The following is a 15,452-nucleotide window of genomic DNA, read 5'->3' on the forward strand; positions in this document are numbered from 1 at the left end:
TCCCTAGTGTAAACTCTCTTCAGTGTGAACTCTCCCCAGTGTGAACTTTTCCCTGTGTGAGCTTTCCCTAGTGTAAACTCTCTTCAGTGTGAACTTTGCCCTGTGTGAACTCTCCCCAGTGTGAACTTTCCCCTGTGTGAACTCTCCCCAGTGTGAACTCTTCCCAGTGTGACCTTTCCCCTGTATGAACTACCCTCAGTGCGAACTCCCTCACTGTGAACTTTCCCCAGAGTGAACTTTTCCCTGTATGAACTGCCCGCACTGTGAACTTTCCCCTGTGTGAACTCTGCCACTGTGAACTTTCGCCATATGTAAACTCTCCCCACTGTGAATGTCCCCATGTGAACTCTTGTCACTGTGAATTTTCCTCATGTGTGAACTCTCCCTAGTGTGAACTTTCCCAGGTCTTTGGAGGAGGGACAGAACAAGTTCCCTTAAAGGCCTAGCCTGTTCTGTCTTTGAGGAGTTAGGTTGGGTGTAGTGGCGTGGATTTATAATCCCAGCATGAGGGAGGCTGAGGCAAGAGGATATCCGTGAGTTTGAGGTCACCCCATGCTGCATAGTAAATTCTAGGATAGACTAAACTATATAATGATGCCTTGTGTGAAAATCAAATGAAAGATGAGACGAGAGCTGATAAAATGGCTCAGAGGATGAAAGTTCTGAGTTCAAGTAGTGAATACAACGGAGGGAAGGGAACCAACTGAAAACAGTTGTCCTGCAACTTGCATGCCCATCTTACAGGTACATATCTCTCTCTCTCACACACACACACACCACTACCACCACCACCACCAACAACAACAACAACAACAACAACAATGCTTTTTTTAATAGTAAGAGTTGGGGCTGGAGATGTGGCTCAGCCGTTAAGAGCACTGGCTGCTCTTCCAGAGGACCTGAGTTCAATTCCCAGCACCCACATGGTGGTTCACAACCATCTGTAATAAGATCTGGCGCCCTCTTCTGGCCTGCAGGTGTACATGCAGAGCTCTCAGACATAAACTATAAATAACTTTTAAAAAAAAGATAAGAGTTATCTTTGCATATGGCTCCACTCCAGTGGCAAGCCATCTGTGGTTCTTGTCTGTTTCCCTGGTATGGTGGTATCTTTGTGTCCCCAGACATCTCCAGGGGGTGATGATGCAGCTTTGGGATTATAATGAGTAACTCTGTCTCTAGTCCATCGTTGAGGCTAGCCCTGAACTCCCAGGCTCAAGTGACCCTCCTGCCTCAACCTCTGAGTAGTGGGATATAATGGGAATTTAACGTAAATCCTCTTTCGGTAAATTTAAATAACTGCTTATCAAAGCATAGTTCTTAGTCTGTAACTGAATCTTGTTGTTTTTCTCCCAAATGCATTTGCCTTTTGTGACCGAAGTCTAGGAGAGTAAGTACCCAGTATTTTCACAGATGGCAGTTTCGCATGCTTCATTCGTAAATGTTTCTTCACATAGCTTGACGGCTAGTTCACTTCAGCTTTCAGTGTCTCGTCTTTTACTACAGTTGATGGTTTTCCTTAAAAAGACCGTAGGATTTGGACACTTAAGATGAATGAGATGGAAAATCCCCAAGTTTAGCTTACACTTCTGCTGTCATTCTGCAAGGCCTTCTGGTCCCTGCTGAGCCCTTTCTCAGCAGGGCTACCCCCGAGTGCCTTCTCCATGATGCTGCTTTGCTAGAGATTGTTACAGCATGGTGACTTTACCTGGTCCAGAAAGCGCAAGCCTGTGGCGTGAGCCCCACCGCCGTGAGGTGGCTGCTCCCCATAGCGTTGGCGTGAATGGTGGAGAGATGTTTTTGTCTGAAGAGGCTCTAATCCAGGCAGAAACGACCCAGTTGGAAATGAGGAGACATGGGGCTGGCTTGGCAGCCGTTGGGGTACAGAGACTATGATGGTTTTGACTGTGCAGAATTTGAGGTCTAAGGAGACCGGCTTTATCAGATAGCTGTTGCTGATGGTTCTGCAGAGGTATAAAGTCTGGACTAGCCAGCTCGTTCGCCCCAGTGGCCCAGGGCTGTGTCAGCGGAACCTCCTTCCTTTCCCCTGGCTTTGAGCCTGCTGACTGCTCTCAGTCCAAATTCTCCTCCACGCCCCTGATTGTGAGGATGTTTCGTGCATCGATTGCTGTTTTGGTGCTGATGCTGAGACCGTGGGACAGTCTGTGGACACAGTAGCACCTCGTTAGCGAGTACCAAGACGTCGGATCGTACGTCTTTCCCCGTGATGTCTGGGCATGGCTGCTTACCTCTGCTTCCTTCAGTTACGATCTCCCCTGTGACTCAGACTCAGTCGAGATGTTGGGTGGATTTTAGCAGCACTGTGTCAATTCTAACTCTGCCTGTGCACTGGAGAATGGCGTGGACATTCAACCACGGGCCCACAGACCGTGACTTTTAGGTTGGTTGGAGTGGAGGCTTCCTGCTCCCTCTGCGAATGTCAGCTTAAGTCAGTACCGAATGCGGCCATCAGTCAGTGGCTGCCCGCTGCTCTTCCTTACCACCTTGTGGCTGTCCTTCAGTCTGGAGTCCCTTCTTTTCTCTCAGTGCTCCTCACACCTCCCTGGTTAGACTGTTTCTCTCTAGAGAGGGTGCCTCTGTGAGATCGTTCCCATCGGGAAGAACCTCACATAGAGAAAATGTGAAAACTGGGTATCTGTGTCCCATGCTTGATTTTGGGGGAAGAATCCTTCTTCCAGGGGGCCCTGGTGTCACATGCACCTGTAATCCCAGCTTCTTGGGAGACAGAAACTGGGGATCTCTGTGCGTTCAAGACCTGCTTGATCCATAGAGTGAGTGCCAGGCTAGCCAGGGCTACACAGTGAGATCCTCTCTCACAAATAAATAAATAAAGCCAAGGGTGTAGAGCACTTACGAGCATGGACAAGGCTCTGGGTTTGATGCTCAATGCCCCCAGTACCCCTGGATATTGCATGCTCTTTCTGTCAGTCACTTTTGTCTTCTGTTTTCTCCATCCTGTGTACATCTCCATGCCCCCATCTCAGTGAGGTCCACATGGGTGAACCTGCTGGGATGCCGCTGCTAATGAGAGCCTAGATGTGATCCCACAGGATGATCAGGGTCTGGGAGGTGGTCTCAGGGTTTAGCCGGAGCTCTCGGTTGTATGAGTGCATTGCTCTCTCTCTCTCTCTCTCTCTCTCTCTCTCTCTCTCTCTCTCTCTCTCTCTCCCTCCCTCCCTCCCTCCCCCCCCCTCTGATCTCTGCCTCTCCTTTCCAAGTGTCCCAGTCTAGTGACCAGTGGTGGAGCCTTTGGCTTGTCAAGTAGCAGGCCCTGCTCTGATCCTTGTCTCTTTCTGACTGATTTTTCCGTCTGGATTTGTGACCTTATGCTCAGCCCTAGCTCACTGCTGGCCTCTGCCGAGTCCTGAGCAAGCCTGCCCTGGTCTTGTCTGCCCCAGTGGGAGGACGACTTGCCCAGCACCTGCAGTTCTTGTTTCTTAAGCGGTACACTGCACAAACACCCCAGAATAAAGTGGGCGCAGTGCTTCCTACTACAGGAGTAACAATCTAGACGTGGGGGTGAGAAGAGCGACTTGGGATACAGCGTGAGAGCTTTAATGGAGGCGTCTGCCAGTGGCCACACAGTTTCTGAGCCAGGACTTTTAGAGGATGGCTAGGAGATGTCCCAGTCTCAGGGGTGAAGCAGGAAGTCTGGTTTCTGATTCAGGATGAGGGTGGAGCAGAAAGGCTGAGTCTTCGTCTTCTATCTTTGCCCGCACGAGAGTGGCAGGGTCTGGGCCTTTCCTGCCTCCGTCTCCGCAGAACAGGAATGATGGCCATTTCTGCAGTCGTTAGGATGGCTGAGAGGTTGTGTATGCCGAGGTCTCAGTTCATTAACTTGATACACAGGGACTAGTTCATTTACTCAACCCCTAGATGCAGCAGTGAGCCAGAGAGGCCATAGCTTCTCAGGCCGGTGTGCTCACACTCGGTGCTGTGCCGTGATGGCCGGCCATGCTGCTGTCCGTCACTGTGGGGCTTGTCCCTGCTTTTCGTAGTCCTCTCTGCCAGCCTCCTCTCACCACCCTTAGCCCAAATAACTTTGTTTTTCACTTTGTCCACGTTGCAGTGGTGGTCTTTCCCAACCCTCTAGAGAACATTCTTTCCCAAGGCTTCACCATCACAGGATCTCCTAGTCATTGCTGGGGGCCAAAATACAACCTCTGACCGCCAAGGTGGCTCATTAAAGTCAGTTTACAAGTGCCGGTAGTACAGGGGGAGGAGAAGAGCCTGGGATGGGACTGGGTCACCCACCTGGGCAACAGTACCCTGCCACTCCTGTCCCCCAGTACCAGCTCTAGAATTACTGATGCTTGACATGCTCTACAGCCCGGTGGGTGGCTTTATGAATTCCCCATTTTTTCTTTCTTTTCTTTCCTTCATTCCTTCCTTTCTTCCCTCTTTCTTCCTTCCTTTCTTTCTTTTCTTGTGTGTGTATGTGTGTATGTATGTGATGAGGAATAATTTTATAGTAATATTAAAACATTTAAGCACATGTTTCTTTTTTTTTATGTAGCACATTTTTTAAAAAAGTGGGACTTAAACAAGATGCATTAAAACAGTTTCTTGACCGAATTTTTAGGACTCACAACTTCGTCAGAGTACAGCGTACAGCTTACATCAGCCTCAGGGAAACAAGGAACACGGCACAGAGCGGAATGGGAACCTGTACAAGAAGAGCGACGGGTAGGTGGCCAGCCCGCTGGGTGCCGAGTTGGGATGTACGCGGTTGCTTTCTGTGTCAGTGTCTAAACCCTCCTGTTCTCCCCAAGGATCAGAAAAGTGTGGCAGAAGAGGAAGTGTTCGGTTAAGAATGGCTTCCTGACCATATCGCACGGCACCGTGAGTATCTCTCCTGATTCAGTCTCTGCTGGGGGTGGTGGCTGACGTCTGTTCTGTGAGCTCCACTGTAGTGAAGAGGTATTCTGAAGTTTCCCCACTGGGAAGCTTGTGCCCTCATTTGTGGGGTACCCGCAGCCTTGGTGTGTTCTTTTGGTCACGTGTAACCTGGTTGCCAGCTTCACCAAATCCAGGACAAACTGGTCACTCCGGTCACCTTCCTTTAGTAGCCTTTGACCTCCGGGAACTGTCAAATCCGCTGTGCTTGCTAGCGTCAACCTGGACTTCCTCCTTACAGAGAATTCTGCTGTTATTAAAGGATTAACCTTTCTAGCCATCAGAATTTTGGGAATCAGATCTAGAAGACAAGGGAATTCCCTCTCTTTCTGGCAGAAATCTCGGGTGCCGTGCCGAACCTCAGTATCATCCCGTGTGTAAGTGAGCCCGTGCCACGTGACAGAGGCCGGGATGGGCTTGTGTGAGAACGGAGGGTCCTTCATTCTAGTTTTCAGAGACCAGGGACTCTGTCACAGCCCTTTGTCCCCTCATCTGGTGTGGCTGGGGCTGGTGAAGCTGGTCTGGTGTCAAGGCCATCAGTTGTCCTTTCGCTGAGTGCAGACGGTGTCTTCCCCGGCTGCAGGTCTCATACTGCATGTTTGTCGGTCATGACCGTGGGTGGTGGCGAGTCTTTTTCTTAGCCTCCCTTTCTCCGTCCTACAGTCCCCTTAAGAGGTGGGATGGGGGCAGAAGCACAGATAGAGTATTTTTTTTTTTTAGCACTTTTGCTTTTTTTTTTTTTTTTTTTCCCCCGAAGCAGGGCTTCTTTCTGTAGCTTTGGAGCCTGTCCTAGAATTAGCTTTTGTAAACCAGACTGGCCTCAAACTCACAGAGATCCACCTGCCTCTGCCTCCCGAGTGCTGGGATTAAAGGCGTGCGCCACCATGGCCCGTCTTTAGCTCTTTTGAGTAACCAAGAATGCTTCACCTAAAGATGTCACAGAAGCAGAGACGATGCTGTGGGAGTCTGGGGAACGGAGTAACCCCTTCACTTTCGATGAGTCCATTAAGGGCAAGCAAGGCACTAGAACTGATTTGTACCAAGCAACCATGGTCTCTGCTGCTTCGGCCCTGGGGACTCACTATATCTGCCAAGGTCACCCCGTCTTCTCATAACCCAAACTGCACCTCACTCCTGAGCCTCGAAGTTTGGACTTGGATGCTCTGTTTCCACACAGCAGGTGGACAGGAGTGAGGGGGTGCGGCTGCCTGAGACTAAGGGAAGCAAGCGTGTTTAACCATGCGGAACGTCAGGAGAACGGCTGGGCCTCACCCCCTCTGCTGCTGTGTTTCCTTTCCACGGTGTCCATTAGTTTGCTTTAGTTCCAGCACACTGCCTCGACTCAGAAATCATTGTCGCGTGAGGGCCACGTTTCCTTGCTTACACTTAGAGCGCCCATGTCACAAGGAATATTTGCTTTCTTGGGGTCCCTGAGGGGCAGGACCTCCACTTAAACCAGCTACGGGGGAGGGCAGGCCTGGTGATTCCTTGCTGAGTTGGTTCCGAGTAACTTCCCAGCGTTCCAGCTTCCTCTCCAAAGGCTTTACAAGAATTCTTTAAATTTTGATGGGTTGCCCCAGTTTTGGAGCAGACAGTAGTTATAATTATCTTCACCAGGATGCTGCTGCTTCTCCTTACGGTGTATGTATTTTTTCAGAGCTGTGTGCTTTGAGGTGAACCCTCTCAAGGAACCTCCTCTTGGGGGAGGCGTTCTCTGCCATTGACAGCCACTTCCCGCTATGTCTGTAGGTGGGTCCCGGCTCAGCCTCCACCTAACTGCCTTGGAGGAGCCCGCGTGTTGTTCTGTATGCCCTGGCAGTCAGGCTCCTGAGGGGTCCTTCATGTTTCCACTCCACCCAAGTGTTTGTTGTAGACGTGAATTGTCCGAGCTGAGAGTGAAGACTGGGAAATGCACCATTTGAGGGTTTTTGTCTGCCTCCTGTGTAGCTTGCCCCTCTGGCTAGTGGCCACCGTGAGAAAGGAGCAGGTCCCCAAAGGTGGGTTTGGAAAGTGGGGATCTAAGAGGAGCAGCGCCTGACACAGCTGGGAATAGGGTCTGTGGAAATGGGAAGTTCCTGGGGCATGCTCGCACTACCGGGAAGACAGGCCCTTCTGGAAGCTGGTAGCCTCCGAGAAGTGAAATTGCTGCACTTTTTGCTCCCACGGTAACCATCTGGGTATGGGTACCATCTGGGATGGGTACCGTGAGGGTCAGCATTAGTGTCGCCACACAGGCTGTGTTTCTGGAACTGTGACACTCAGTCTTGGGATTAGATGCTCTGATTAGGTGTCTTCTTGACCAAGTCCACAGCATTGCCACCCCACCAAGACCTGAGGGCTGCATTGTGCCCGAAGAGTTGCCTGTTGCCTCTTAGAGGGCCCAACATTTTAGTATGTCTGTCTGTCTGTCTGTCTGTCTGTCTGTATGTAGTTCATCTGTTTCTGCCTCCTGAGTGCTGAGATTAAAGTTGTGTGCCACCATACCTGGTTAGCCCAATAGTTAAAAAAGTAATTGTTATTCATTTGGAAGGAATAGCACAAGTTTGTGTTTTGAAGGTATTCTAAGGACTAGAAATACAGGTTAGTGGTAAAGATCTTGCCTTACCTGCATGAGGCCCTAGGTTAAATCCTATGGCATCAATCAATAAATCAGTGACTTTTATAAACCTGGGACATTTAGTAGAAGAAGAATCACTAATAACCTCTGCCCTCGCGCTGACAGCTCCAAGGCTGGTAGGAACTTCCCTATTGCTAAAGTTTCCTACTAAACCTAGACTGCTTCAGGAAGGAGCCAGCACTGCTCTCCAGCTAGATCGAATAATGACTTTGTTTCTTTCCACATGGCAGTGAGGCTGGGGGTGGGGATGTTAGTGAATAGAACTTTCTCTCTTAAATTCCCTCGCATCTTTGTTGGTAGCTAATAATCCGAACTAGCAAATAGCAAGTGGTTATTAAACTGAAACCCGCCAGGGCTGGTGGTGTGCAAGATTGCTCGCCGAGGGTCTGTGGGTCCTTCTTGGCCGCCATCTTTAATAGGTAGCTATATTTATGGCCTTGAGTCCCCAGTCCAGATGAAGGCCTCAGGTCTTTTCATGAACTTGGTTTTCCTTTGTTGTGAGTGAGAGTTTGTCTTTGGGCGTGATTACCTAGGTAGAGAGAGACAGTGACACAGCAGGGAAGGGAGGTGACAGAGGTGGGGAGGGAGGAATGTCATACCTCTTCATGGTGGCTCTCAGAAGGTGTCCTGGTAGGAGCTGTGGTTACCTGTGTGAGACTGTATATGATCGAGCCCGCTGCAGTTCTACCATGGATGGGGTTGATTGTCTCTAGATCCTATCCAGTTCTGAGTGGCTAATTCTTGTCTATATGGCTGTACCTGTGTAGTTGTAGGTGGAGGGGAAATCATCTTCATTGGGAATGAAGCCACTGGTGGTTTCCTGTGCTCCAGTGGGTGACCCCAAGCCTATGCACATTTGAATAGCACTAACTGGATTTAGTGGGTTATCCATAGAAACCTTGTGTGTGCCCTGGCAGAGAGGGCAGTGACCCTGCCTCCTGCAGGGCTGAGACACAAGGAACCCCAGCATTCCTGTGTGTCTTGTCCCTGATACAAACTTCTGCAGGCTAGGAAGGTGTCTTCTCTTGAGGACCTTCTCCTGTTTCCCACTCACCCCGTGTTTTACATTTGTTTCTAAACAGGCCAACCGGCCGCCCGCCAAACTCAACCTGTTGACCTGCCAGGTGAAGACCAACCCCGAGGAGAAGAAGTGTTTCGACCTCATCTCACGTAAGGCCCTTTCTCAGACTGTGCACTGCTTACTTTACACGTTCCTAGAGAATCAGACTTTTGAGGAATTGGTCTTCAGGTGGGTGAGGCAGGAGAATTATGAGTTTGAGGTCCATATAGTATAGGTTCATGGTGAGACCGTTTTCAAGTGGCCTGCCTCTTTTGTTTCCAGTGGTGGCTTGCCAGGACTTTGGGTTAAGATTGGCCTTTGGAGCCGGGTGATGGTGGCGCACGCCTTTAATCCCAGCACTTGGGAGGCAGAGTCAGGCGGATCTCTGTGAGTTCGAGACTAGCCTGGTCTACAGAGCTAGTTCCAGGACAGGCTCCAAAGCCACAGAGAAACCCTGTCTCGAAAAACCAAAAAATAAAATAAAATAAAATAAAATAAAATAAAGATTGGCCTTTGGAGAGTTCCCGCTCCATCTGCTCTGTAAACTGAGAGCCACCCTCTCTGCCCTGAGTCTCAGCTCCCCCACTAGTAGACAAACAGATTGTATTAGGTGAGCCTCAGGCCTTAAATCCTCTTGCCTGCTTTTTTTTCAAATGACAGTTTTATTGCCTGGACCTTCTATCATTTATGCGTGTGATGTTTAAAATGTCATAAGCGGAGGCCAGGGAGATGGCTCAGTGAGTAAAAGGCCCTTGGCTGCCAAGCCTGACAACTGTGTTCTATTCCTGGATCCCATATGGTAGGAGTGGATCTGTCCTGCAGGTTGTCCCCGACCACACACACGCACCACACAGTGCATGCAAGTCCCCTCTCTACCCAAAACACACATTAATGTAAAGTGGTACTTTTTTTTTTTAAATGCTCAAAGCAGAAATGATTAGGTCTTCAATAAAGCCCTTGAACTTTAGTGATTTTTTTTCCCTCTTGTTTTTTTAAGTTGTTTATTTTTCCCACTACAGAATTTGTCTTTTTCTCCTGTGTATTCCTCTCCTTTATGGTGCACACAAAGAAACTGTCACAGAACCAGTCGTTACAGCAAATGTTTACCCAGAATCCTCCAAAAGGAGGAAAGGGGTTCGTGATGTCTTAAGGAAAATATGATAGCTAGGTTTTGTCCTTGGTCATTGCACGTGACATGATTACAGTTCAGGGACGGGTGGACCAGTCTGCACTCTAAAGTGGTGCCCCTAGCTGTCCAGCACAGCGGTTGACACCAAGCTCTGTCCTGAGGGGCGTAGGCAGGTGGTATATCCCGTCATCCTTAGCACCCCCTCCTGCGATCAGCTGCATTCTGACCACATTGTTGAGACCTTGTAGCTAGTGTCATGTGATTTAACACACACAGCAAATCAAGAAGTGTGGCCATGCTATCTCCACCGTCTACTAGATTTTCCTTTGTAGACTCCTGCATCGAGCTACAGGGAGGGGAGAGCTGTGTGATATGGGAAACCTCTGGGGACTGCTGGTCGTTTATGCTGGGCTAGGGAGATTGCTCAGTGGGTTCGGGCGCTTGCTCTGCAAGCCATGGCCATGTGCGTGCCTTCAACCCCAGCACTGCTGAATCAGGTAGAGATAGGAGGATCATTGGGGCTTGCTGGCCACTAGGGTAGCCCCAGGGTCAGAGAAAGACCCAGACTTCAGGGAATGGAGTGGAAAATGACAGTGGGATACCTCCTCTGGCTTTTACACACACACACACACACACACACACACACACACACACACACACACACACACACACACACACACAGAGGGGGCAGGGGTTGAGGTTATGCTGCTTCGAGCTCCAAACCTCAGCCTGGCAGGTTCCATGTGTAGCAGCAGCAAATTCTCTCTGTTACATGTACAACATAAAATGCCGAGCCTTGACTCTGGTGTTTAAAATGTGATCACTGTGGACCACCTGCCTCTAGACAGCAGCCAAAGCCAAAGCTTGAGTTAAAGGAAGAAAACTCGATGGTGTCGTTAGATGTCTACTCGTGGCTGGAGAAGGGTTTTTTTCCAAACCTTTATTTTTAAAAAAGAAGTAACCTGTTAAAAAGCTAGTTGTTACCATCAGCGCAATTCAGCGTAAGATTCTCTTGGTGACTGAGCTTCCTGGGCTTTGGGCATCTCAGCCAGGTGGGGACAGCACCTCCCCTAGCTGTCACCTTCAGCATGACTGGCGGGTTCAAGTGAACAGCACAGGTGCAGAAGCAGTTGCTATGGAACTTTCCATCCTGGGCTCGTCAGGTAGGGGGAGGGGCAGGGCACGCACATAATGAGGGCTCAGATACTCCCTCCCCTCCACTAGGGTGTGAATTGTTGCATCCTGAGGATGTGGGAGAAGTGGCCAGTGTGTGAGTCTGGTTCTGCCCCGAGCAGTGCTGCTGACTTTGTGGCATCTTCATTCAGGCTTATGAATAACCTCGAGAAGGCCCAGCCTGAGCTGCTCTGTGAACTTGACTGTAGGCACAGTTCCTTGTTGTGGCCTTGCAGAGCCTTAGTTATGTAGAAAACCTGTCTCACCCACTTCCTCTGCTTGGTCTTCAAGGGGCAAAATTAATTCCAGTCCCTGCCCAGTTTTTAACTCAGCAGATTTTCAAGATGCCCAAATCCTCCAGGAGTGGCTTTCTGCGGGGCTGCTGGGGCCTGAGTCCGTGTGAAGAGAAGAAAGTTATTGAGGAAATGCACCAGCTGAAGCTCTGGTGTGACTGTCATCCTGAAAGTGAGGGGGACCTGGCTCGGCACCCTGTTCTTTCCTCATGCCTCCTCCGCCTCCTGACAGGTGGAGCAAATGCTATCAGGTGTCTTTGAGCTTAGCAAAGTTGGGAGACAACCGGGCGCAAGAGTCCAGCTGCCCTCCAGGGCCCCTCATCCTCACTGATCATGCTGCCTTGAAATCTCTCAGAATGATACACTCAGCCACCGCCTGTAAGGCTGTGATCTTGCTCTCCCAAAAAAAGGGCTCCCCATTTTGATCAAGAGGCCATGGGAACGTGCCCCTCCAGGAGGGATTTGTCTGTTGTAAAGCCAACCCTTTGGGCTCTCGTCCAGTCTCATGCCCTCAGGCTGACTTCCGCTCTGTAAACCCAAGTGTTGAGCCGTTATTCTTGACCCACACGGGCACCCTAGGAAGGGTGGTGATTAGAACTGAGCCAACTTGGCCAGCTCCTGAGCAGGATGGGGCACAGGAACCCTGGTGGCCTGCCTGTCTACATGGCAGAAGCTCATGCGGATCTCCAGAGAGCCTGCAGGTAGAGCATTGTTTGGATGTTTTCACATGGAATAACCTCCCACTTCTTCGGTCAACGCTGGCAGAATTAGCCAACAGCCAACCCAAGCTGTACCCGATCTGGCTGTGAAGTAGCTCAGTGTGGGCCCGGGGCACTGGCAGGCCCTCCAGTCTCAGCTTCCTGAGAACTCTGAGCTCCGTGTGGCAAGCTCCCAGCTCGAGCTGTGGATCTGCCCCTCTGGCTCTCTTCCTAGGAGGCTGGCCAGGGCCATGAAGTGCCTGGGCGTAGGAGAAAGTGGCCGTGTCCCTTTTCTCACTCTGTTGGGTGCAGTCCAGTGTTTGCCTGACCTGAAGTAGTTTTCTACATCCGTCCCTCTCTTCAGTGGCAGGTGGGACAGGGAAAGGTATTGTTTCACTCCCCGCCCCACCGCTGGCTTGTTAAGATTTTAAAGAAGCAAGCAAAACCAAAAACAAAACCGCGACCTGGATCCTCCGCCCTGAACTTCACTTGTGTCCGTACTTGACCCCTCTTGATGTTTGGCCCCCATCCAGGCAGTTTCTCAGGAGCCCTCCTGAGGCCGGGACCGAAAGTGACTATTGCAGAGCCGTGTCCATCCGTTATCCTTTTTAAAACATTTGGGGTGTGTGTGTGTGTGTGTGTGTGTGTGTGTGTGTGTGTATGTGCCCATTTGGAGACCAGAAGGCGACTTGTGGGACTTGGTTCTCTTCTCCCACCCTGTGGGTCCCAAAGATGGCTCTCAAGCTTCCAGTCTTGGTGGCTCAATGCTGAGTCCCCCTCCTCGCCCTCTGCTTGCTTTTAAGGTCATCGATATTTTCTTGTGCCACCAAGAAGAGTGTCACTCTGTGTCACTCGCAGAAGTTAGATATTTTCTTCTCTTTTCAGACTTAGTTTTCTTTTTTAACTTTCTTGTTTTGACCGATTCTGTGCATAGACTTTGTGGCGTGTGTGTGTGTGTGTGTGTGTGTGTGTGTGTGTGTGTGTGTGTGTAGATACTAATAAGCCAGTATGTATTACTAAAGAAATCCACACTGAGGAAGGACCCAGGCATAGTACTGTGAAATCCTACCCAGAATGTTTTTTACTCACATCCTTGTTCTGGTCCCACGATTCCCCGCCCCCCAGGCCCCCACATTGCATTAAGATCTTATTTAATCTTGGCCCCCAGCGGTCTCGTTTCTGCCCTCCTCCCTTGTCTGTGTTGACCTCTCTGTGTCTAGTCTTGTTGTGAAATGTCTGTCAAGTTAGGTTTTCCCGTGTTGTGAGGACTTAACTGAGATTGCACATTTTTGGGTAGCACAGAAGCGAAGCTATCCCCCCCCTGCGGGTTCACAGCCCCCCCAACACTTGTAAAACACGGCAAGCATCTGCTGCGTCAGTGTGACCCTGTCTCTTAGATCATTACTTAACCGTGTCTTTTGGGTTAGTTATGCTTGTGACATCGGACTATCAGAGTGTGGTATTCTTAGAATTTATGATAGAGTATTAATCCTTTTTTCTAAGGGAGCCAGAAAATGTTTAAGATAGCATTTTCTCAGAAAAGGCTCTCGTTCGCCAGACAGATGGTCCACTTCTTGCATCCTGTTGCTTAGTAAGCATGGGCAGGTAGATCTGTGTGAGTTCAGAGCTAGCCTGGTCTACATAGGAGACCCTGCTTCAAAAAGTGGGAGGGGAAATGCGCTTATCAAAGGACTTTAACAGTTCCTTGGGGGCGGGGGATGGCTGTGATGAATATAAAAGTTTTGGGAGTTTGGTTTCTGTTCAGTAGCCTCACTTCTCAGGAAGCTGCGTGTTTTAGACTAGAATGGGCAGGTTCATTGATTTGCATTACAAAGTCACAATGACTGAAGCATTGGCACACACACCCATGCATGCACACGCAAACCTGGAGGACTGCTCAGCTTTGTTAATACGGTGGAGAGCACATGTCATTCATGCCATAAAGTCCAAGCCTGGCCTCGCGGTCATAAGTCTCCCCTTGCTGTGCAGATGACAGGACGTACCACTTCCAAGCCGAGGACGAACAGGAATGTCAGATGTAAGTACCATGGGCTGGGCTGGGGACAGGGGTGGGAGTGGGTGTGCTCTCCCTCTAACACCCGAGCTGTGGCTGTCTGTCCAGATGGATGTCTGTACTGCAGAACAGCAAGGAAGAAGCTCTGAACAATGCATTTAAGGGCGATGACAGCACCGGGGAGAACAACATCGTCCAGGAACTGACCAAAGAGATCATCTTGGAGGTGCAGAGGATGACAGGCAATGACGTGTGCTGTGACTGTGGAGCGCCAGGTGACCAGGGGACCTCCGCCACGCAGCTCTGGGGCGCTCTGATTCCGCAGGCTTGCGTAGAGCCTGCCCATTGATTTCCAACTGTCATTTCAAACACAAAATCGGTGCAGCTCAGTCTGCTCATCCATTACACAAATGCTTAATGAACTGTGCAGAGCGCAGCGAGGCCCATGGGTGGGAGATGCTGGCCTGCTGGGCCCAGGGCAGGACCATGGGAAGACAGCCTGGTGCAGATGAAAAGATTGCAGTGTTCTTTGAGTAGTGAAGAAAACTGAAGGGCGCGGTGGGGATGAGCTGAAGGTCACCGGTCTTATAGGCTCTGAGATGCTGTGAAGGTCCATTGGGGACAAACCTTTTGAAGCCACTTTCAGGCACACTCTGGCTCTGACACCAGGAAGAGAGCCACAGACTGTCAGACAACTGTAAGATGAGCAACAGATCTCTATTATCTGTCATATCCTGTGTTTGCATTTTAATATAGTTTATCAGAGGGTTCATGTTAAGGTACATAATATCCTTATGGATAATAACAACCAGAACTTTACAGCTTGAGGAATTGACGTTTAAATTAAGATAGGGGAGGGCCAGGGAGTCAGGGTGGACACAGTACTTGTCTGAATGCTTGCTTACCCTGGCTTCCCGTTCGCTTCGTTCTGTGACAGTTTCTATTGAAAATGCAACTGCAGTAGAGTGGACAGGTAGGAATGCCATCAAGTTCTTGTTTTCCTGAGTTTCCATTTGGTCTCGGATCTATTAGAACTATCTTTGTGGCGGGAGCAGAGGCAGCAAAGAGAGTGTGCTCTTTCACAGGGAACAATAAGAACGGTGGAGTGATCAGACGCTTAGAGCGTCTTCATAAAGAGACGATGCTGTCAAATGCTAAGGCCACACAGATGGTGTGAAACATGCTGTGTTATCTGAACGTGTATTGTGCCCCCAAAGCGGGATGCACACAGAATGGCTGAGGTGCCTGCAAACAGGGATGCTAGTAATAATCGCTAATGCGGGTACAATTGTGTGTGTGTGTGTGTGTGCGTGCGTGCCTGAGTGTGTGTGTGTGTGTGGTGTGTACGTATGTGTACTGGGGAATTTAGTAACTTCCACATGGTAGGTAAGCACTGTACTTCGGAGCTAAAGTTCTAGCCCACATTATTTTTTTCCCAAGGTGAGTTTATGTGCACCATTTGTGTGTGTGTGTGTGTGTGTGTGTGTGTGTGTGTGTGTGTGTGTGTGTGTGAGAGAGAGAGAGAGAGAGAGAGAGAGAGAGAGAGAGAGA

The 15,452-nt window shown here is 49.8% G+C and overlaps 1 protein-coding gene across 4 annotated transcripts in view; it reads left to right on the forward strand.

Moving 5' to 3' along the window:
- Asap2 (ArfGAP with SH3 domain, ankyrin repeat and PH domain 2) overlaps positions 1–15,452 on the forward strand; it is a 151,293-nt gene that overhangs the window by 96,338 nt on the left and 39,503 nt on the right. For 2 of the 4 annotated variants that reach the window (XM_013353523.2, XM_013353525.2), the window contains exons 10-15: positions 1,382–1,390; positions 4,604–4,707; positions 4,794–4,863; positions 8,617–8,704; positions 13,877–13,925; positions 14,010–14,176. In XM_013353523.2, coding sequence (XP_013208977.2) covers positions 1,382–1,390; positions 4,604–4,707; positions 4,794–4,863; positions 8,617–8,704; positions 13,877–13,925; positions 14,010–14,176 — 487 coding nt within the window. The remainder of the gene's footprint in view (positions 1–1,381; positions 1,391–4,603; positions 4,708–4,793; positions 4,864–8,616; positions 8,705–13,876; positions 13,926–14,009; positions 14,177–15,452) is intronic. The other 2 variants (XM_013353524.2, XM_013353526.2) reach the window with 1 other exon arrangement.

This window comes from Microtus ochrogaster, unplaced genomic scaffold (genome assembly GCF_000317375.1).
Source record: "Microtus ochrogaster isolate Prairie Vole_2 unplaced genomic scaffold, MicOch1.0 UNK10, whole genome shotgun sequence".
Lineage (NCBI taxonomy): Eukaryota > Metazoa > Chordata > Mammalia > Rodentia > Cricetidae > Microtus > Microtus ochrogaster.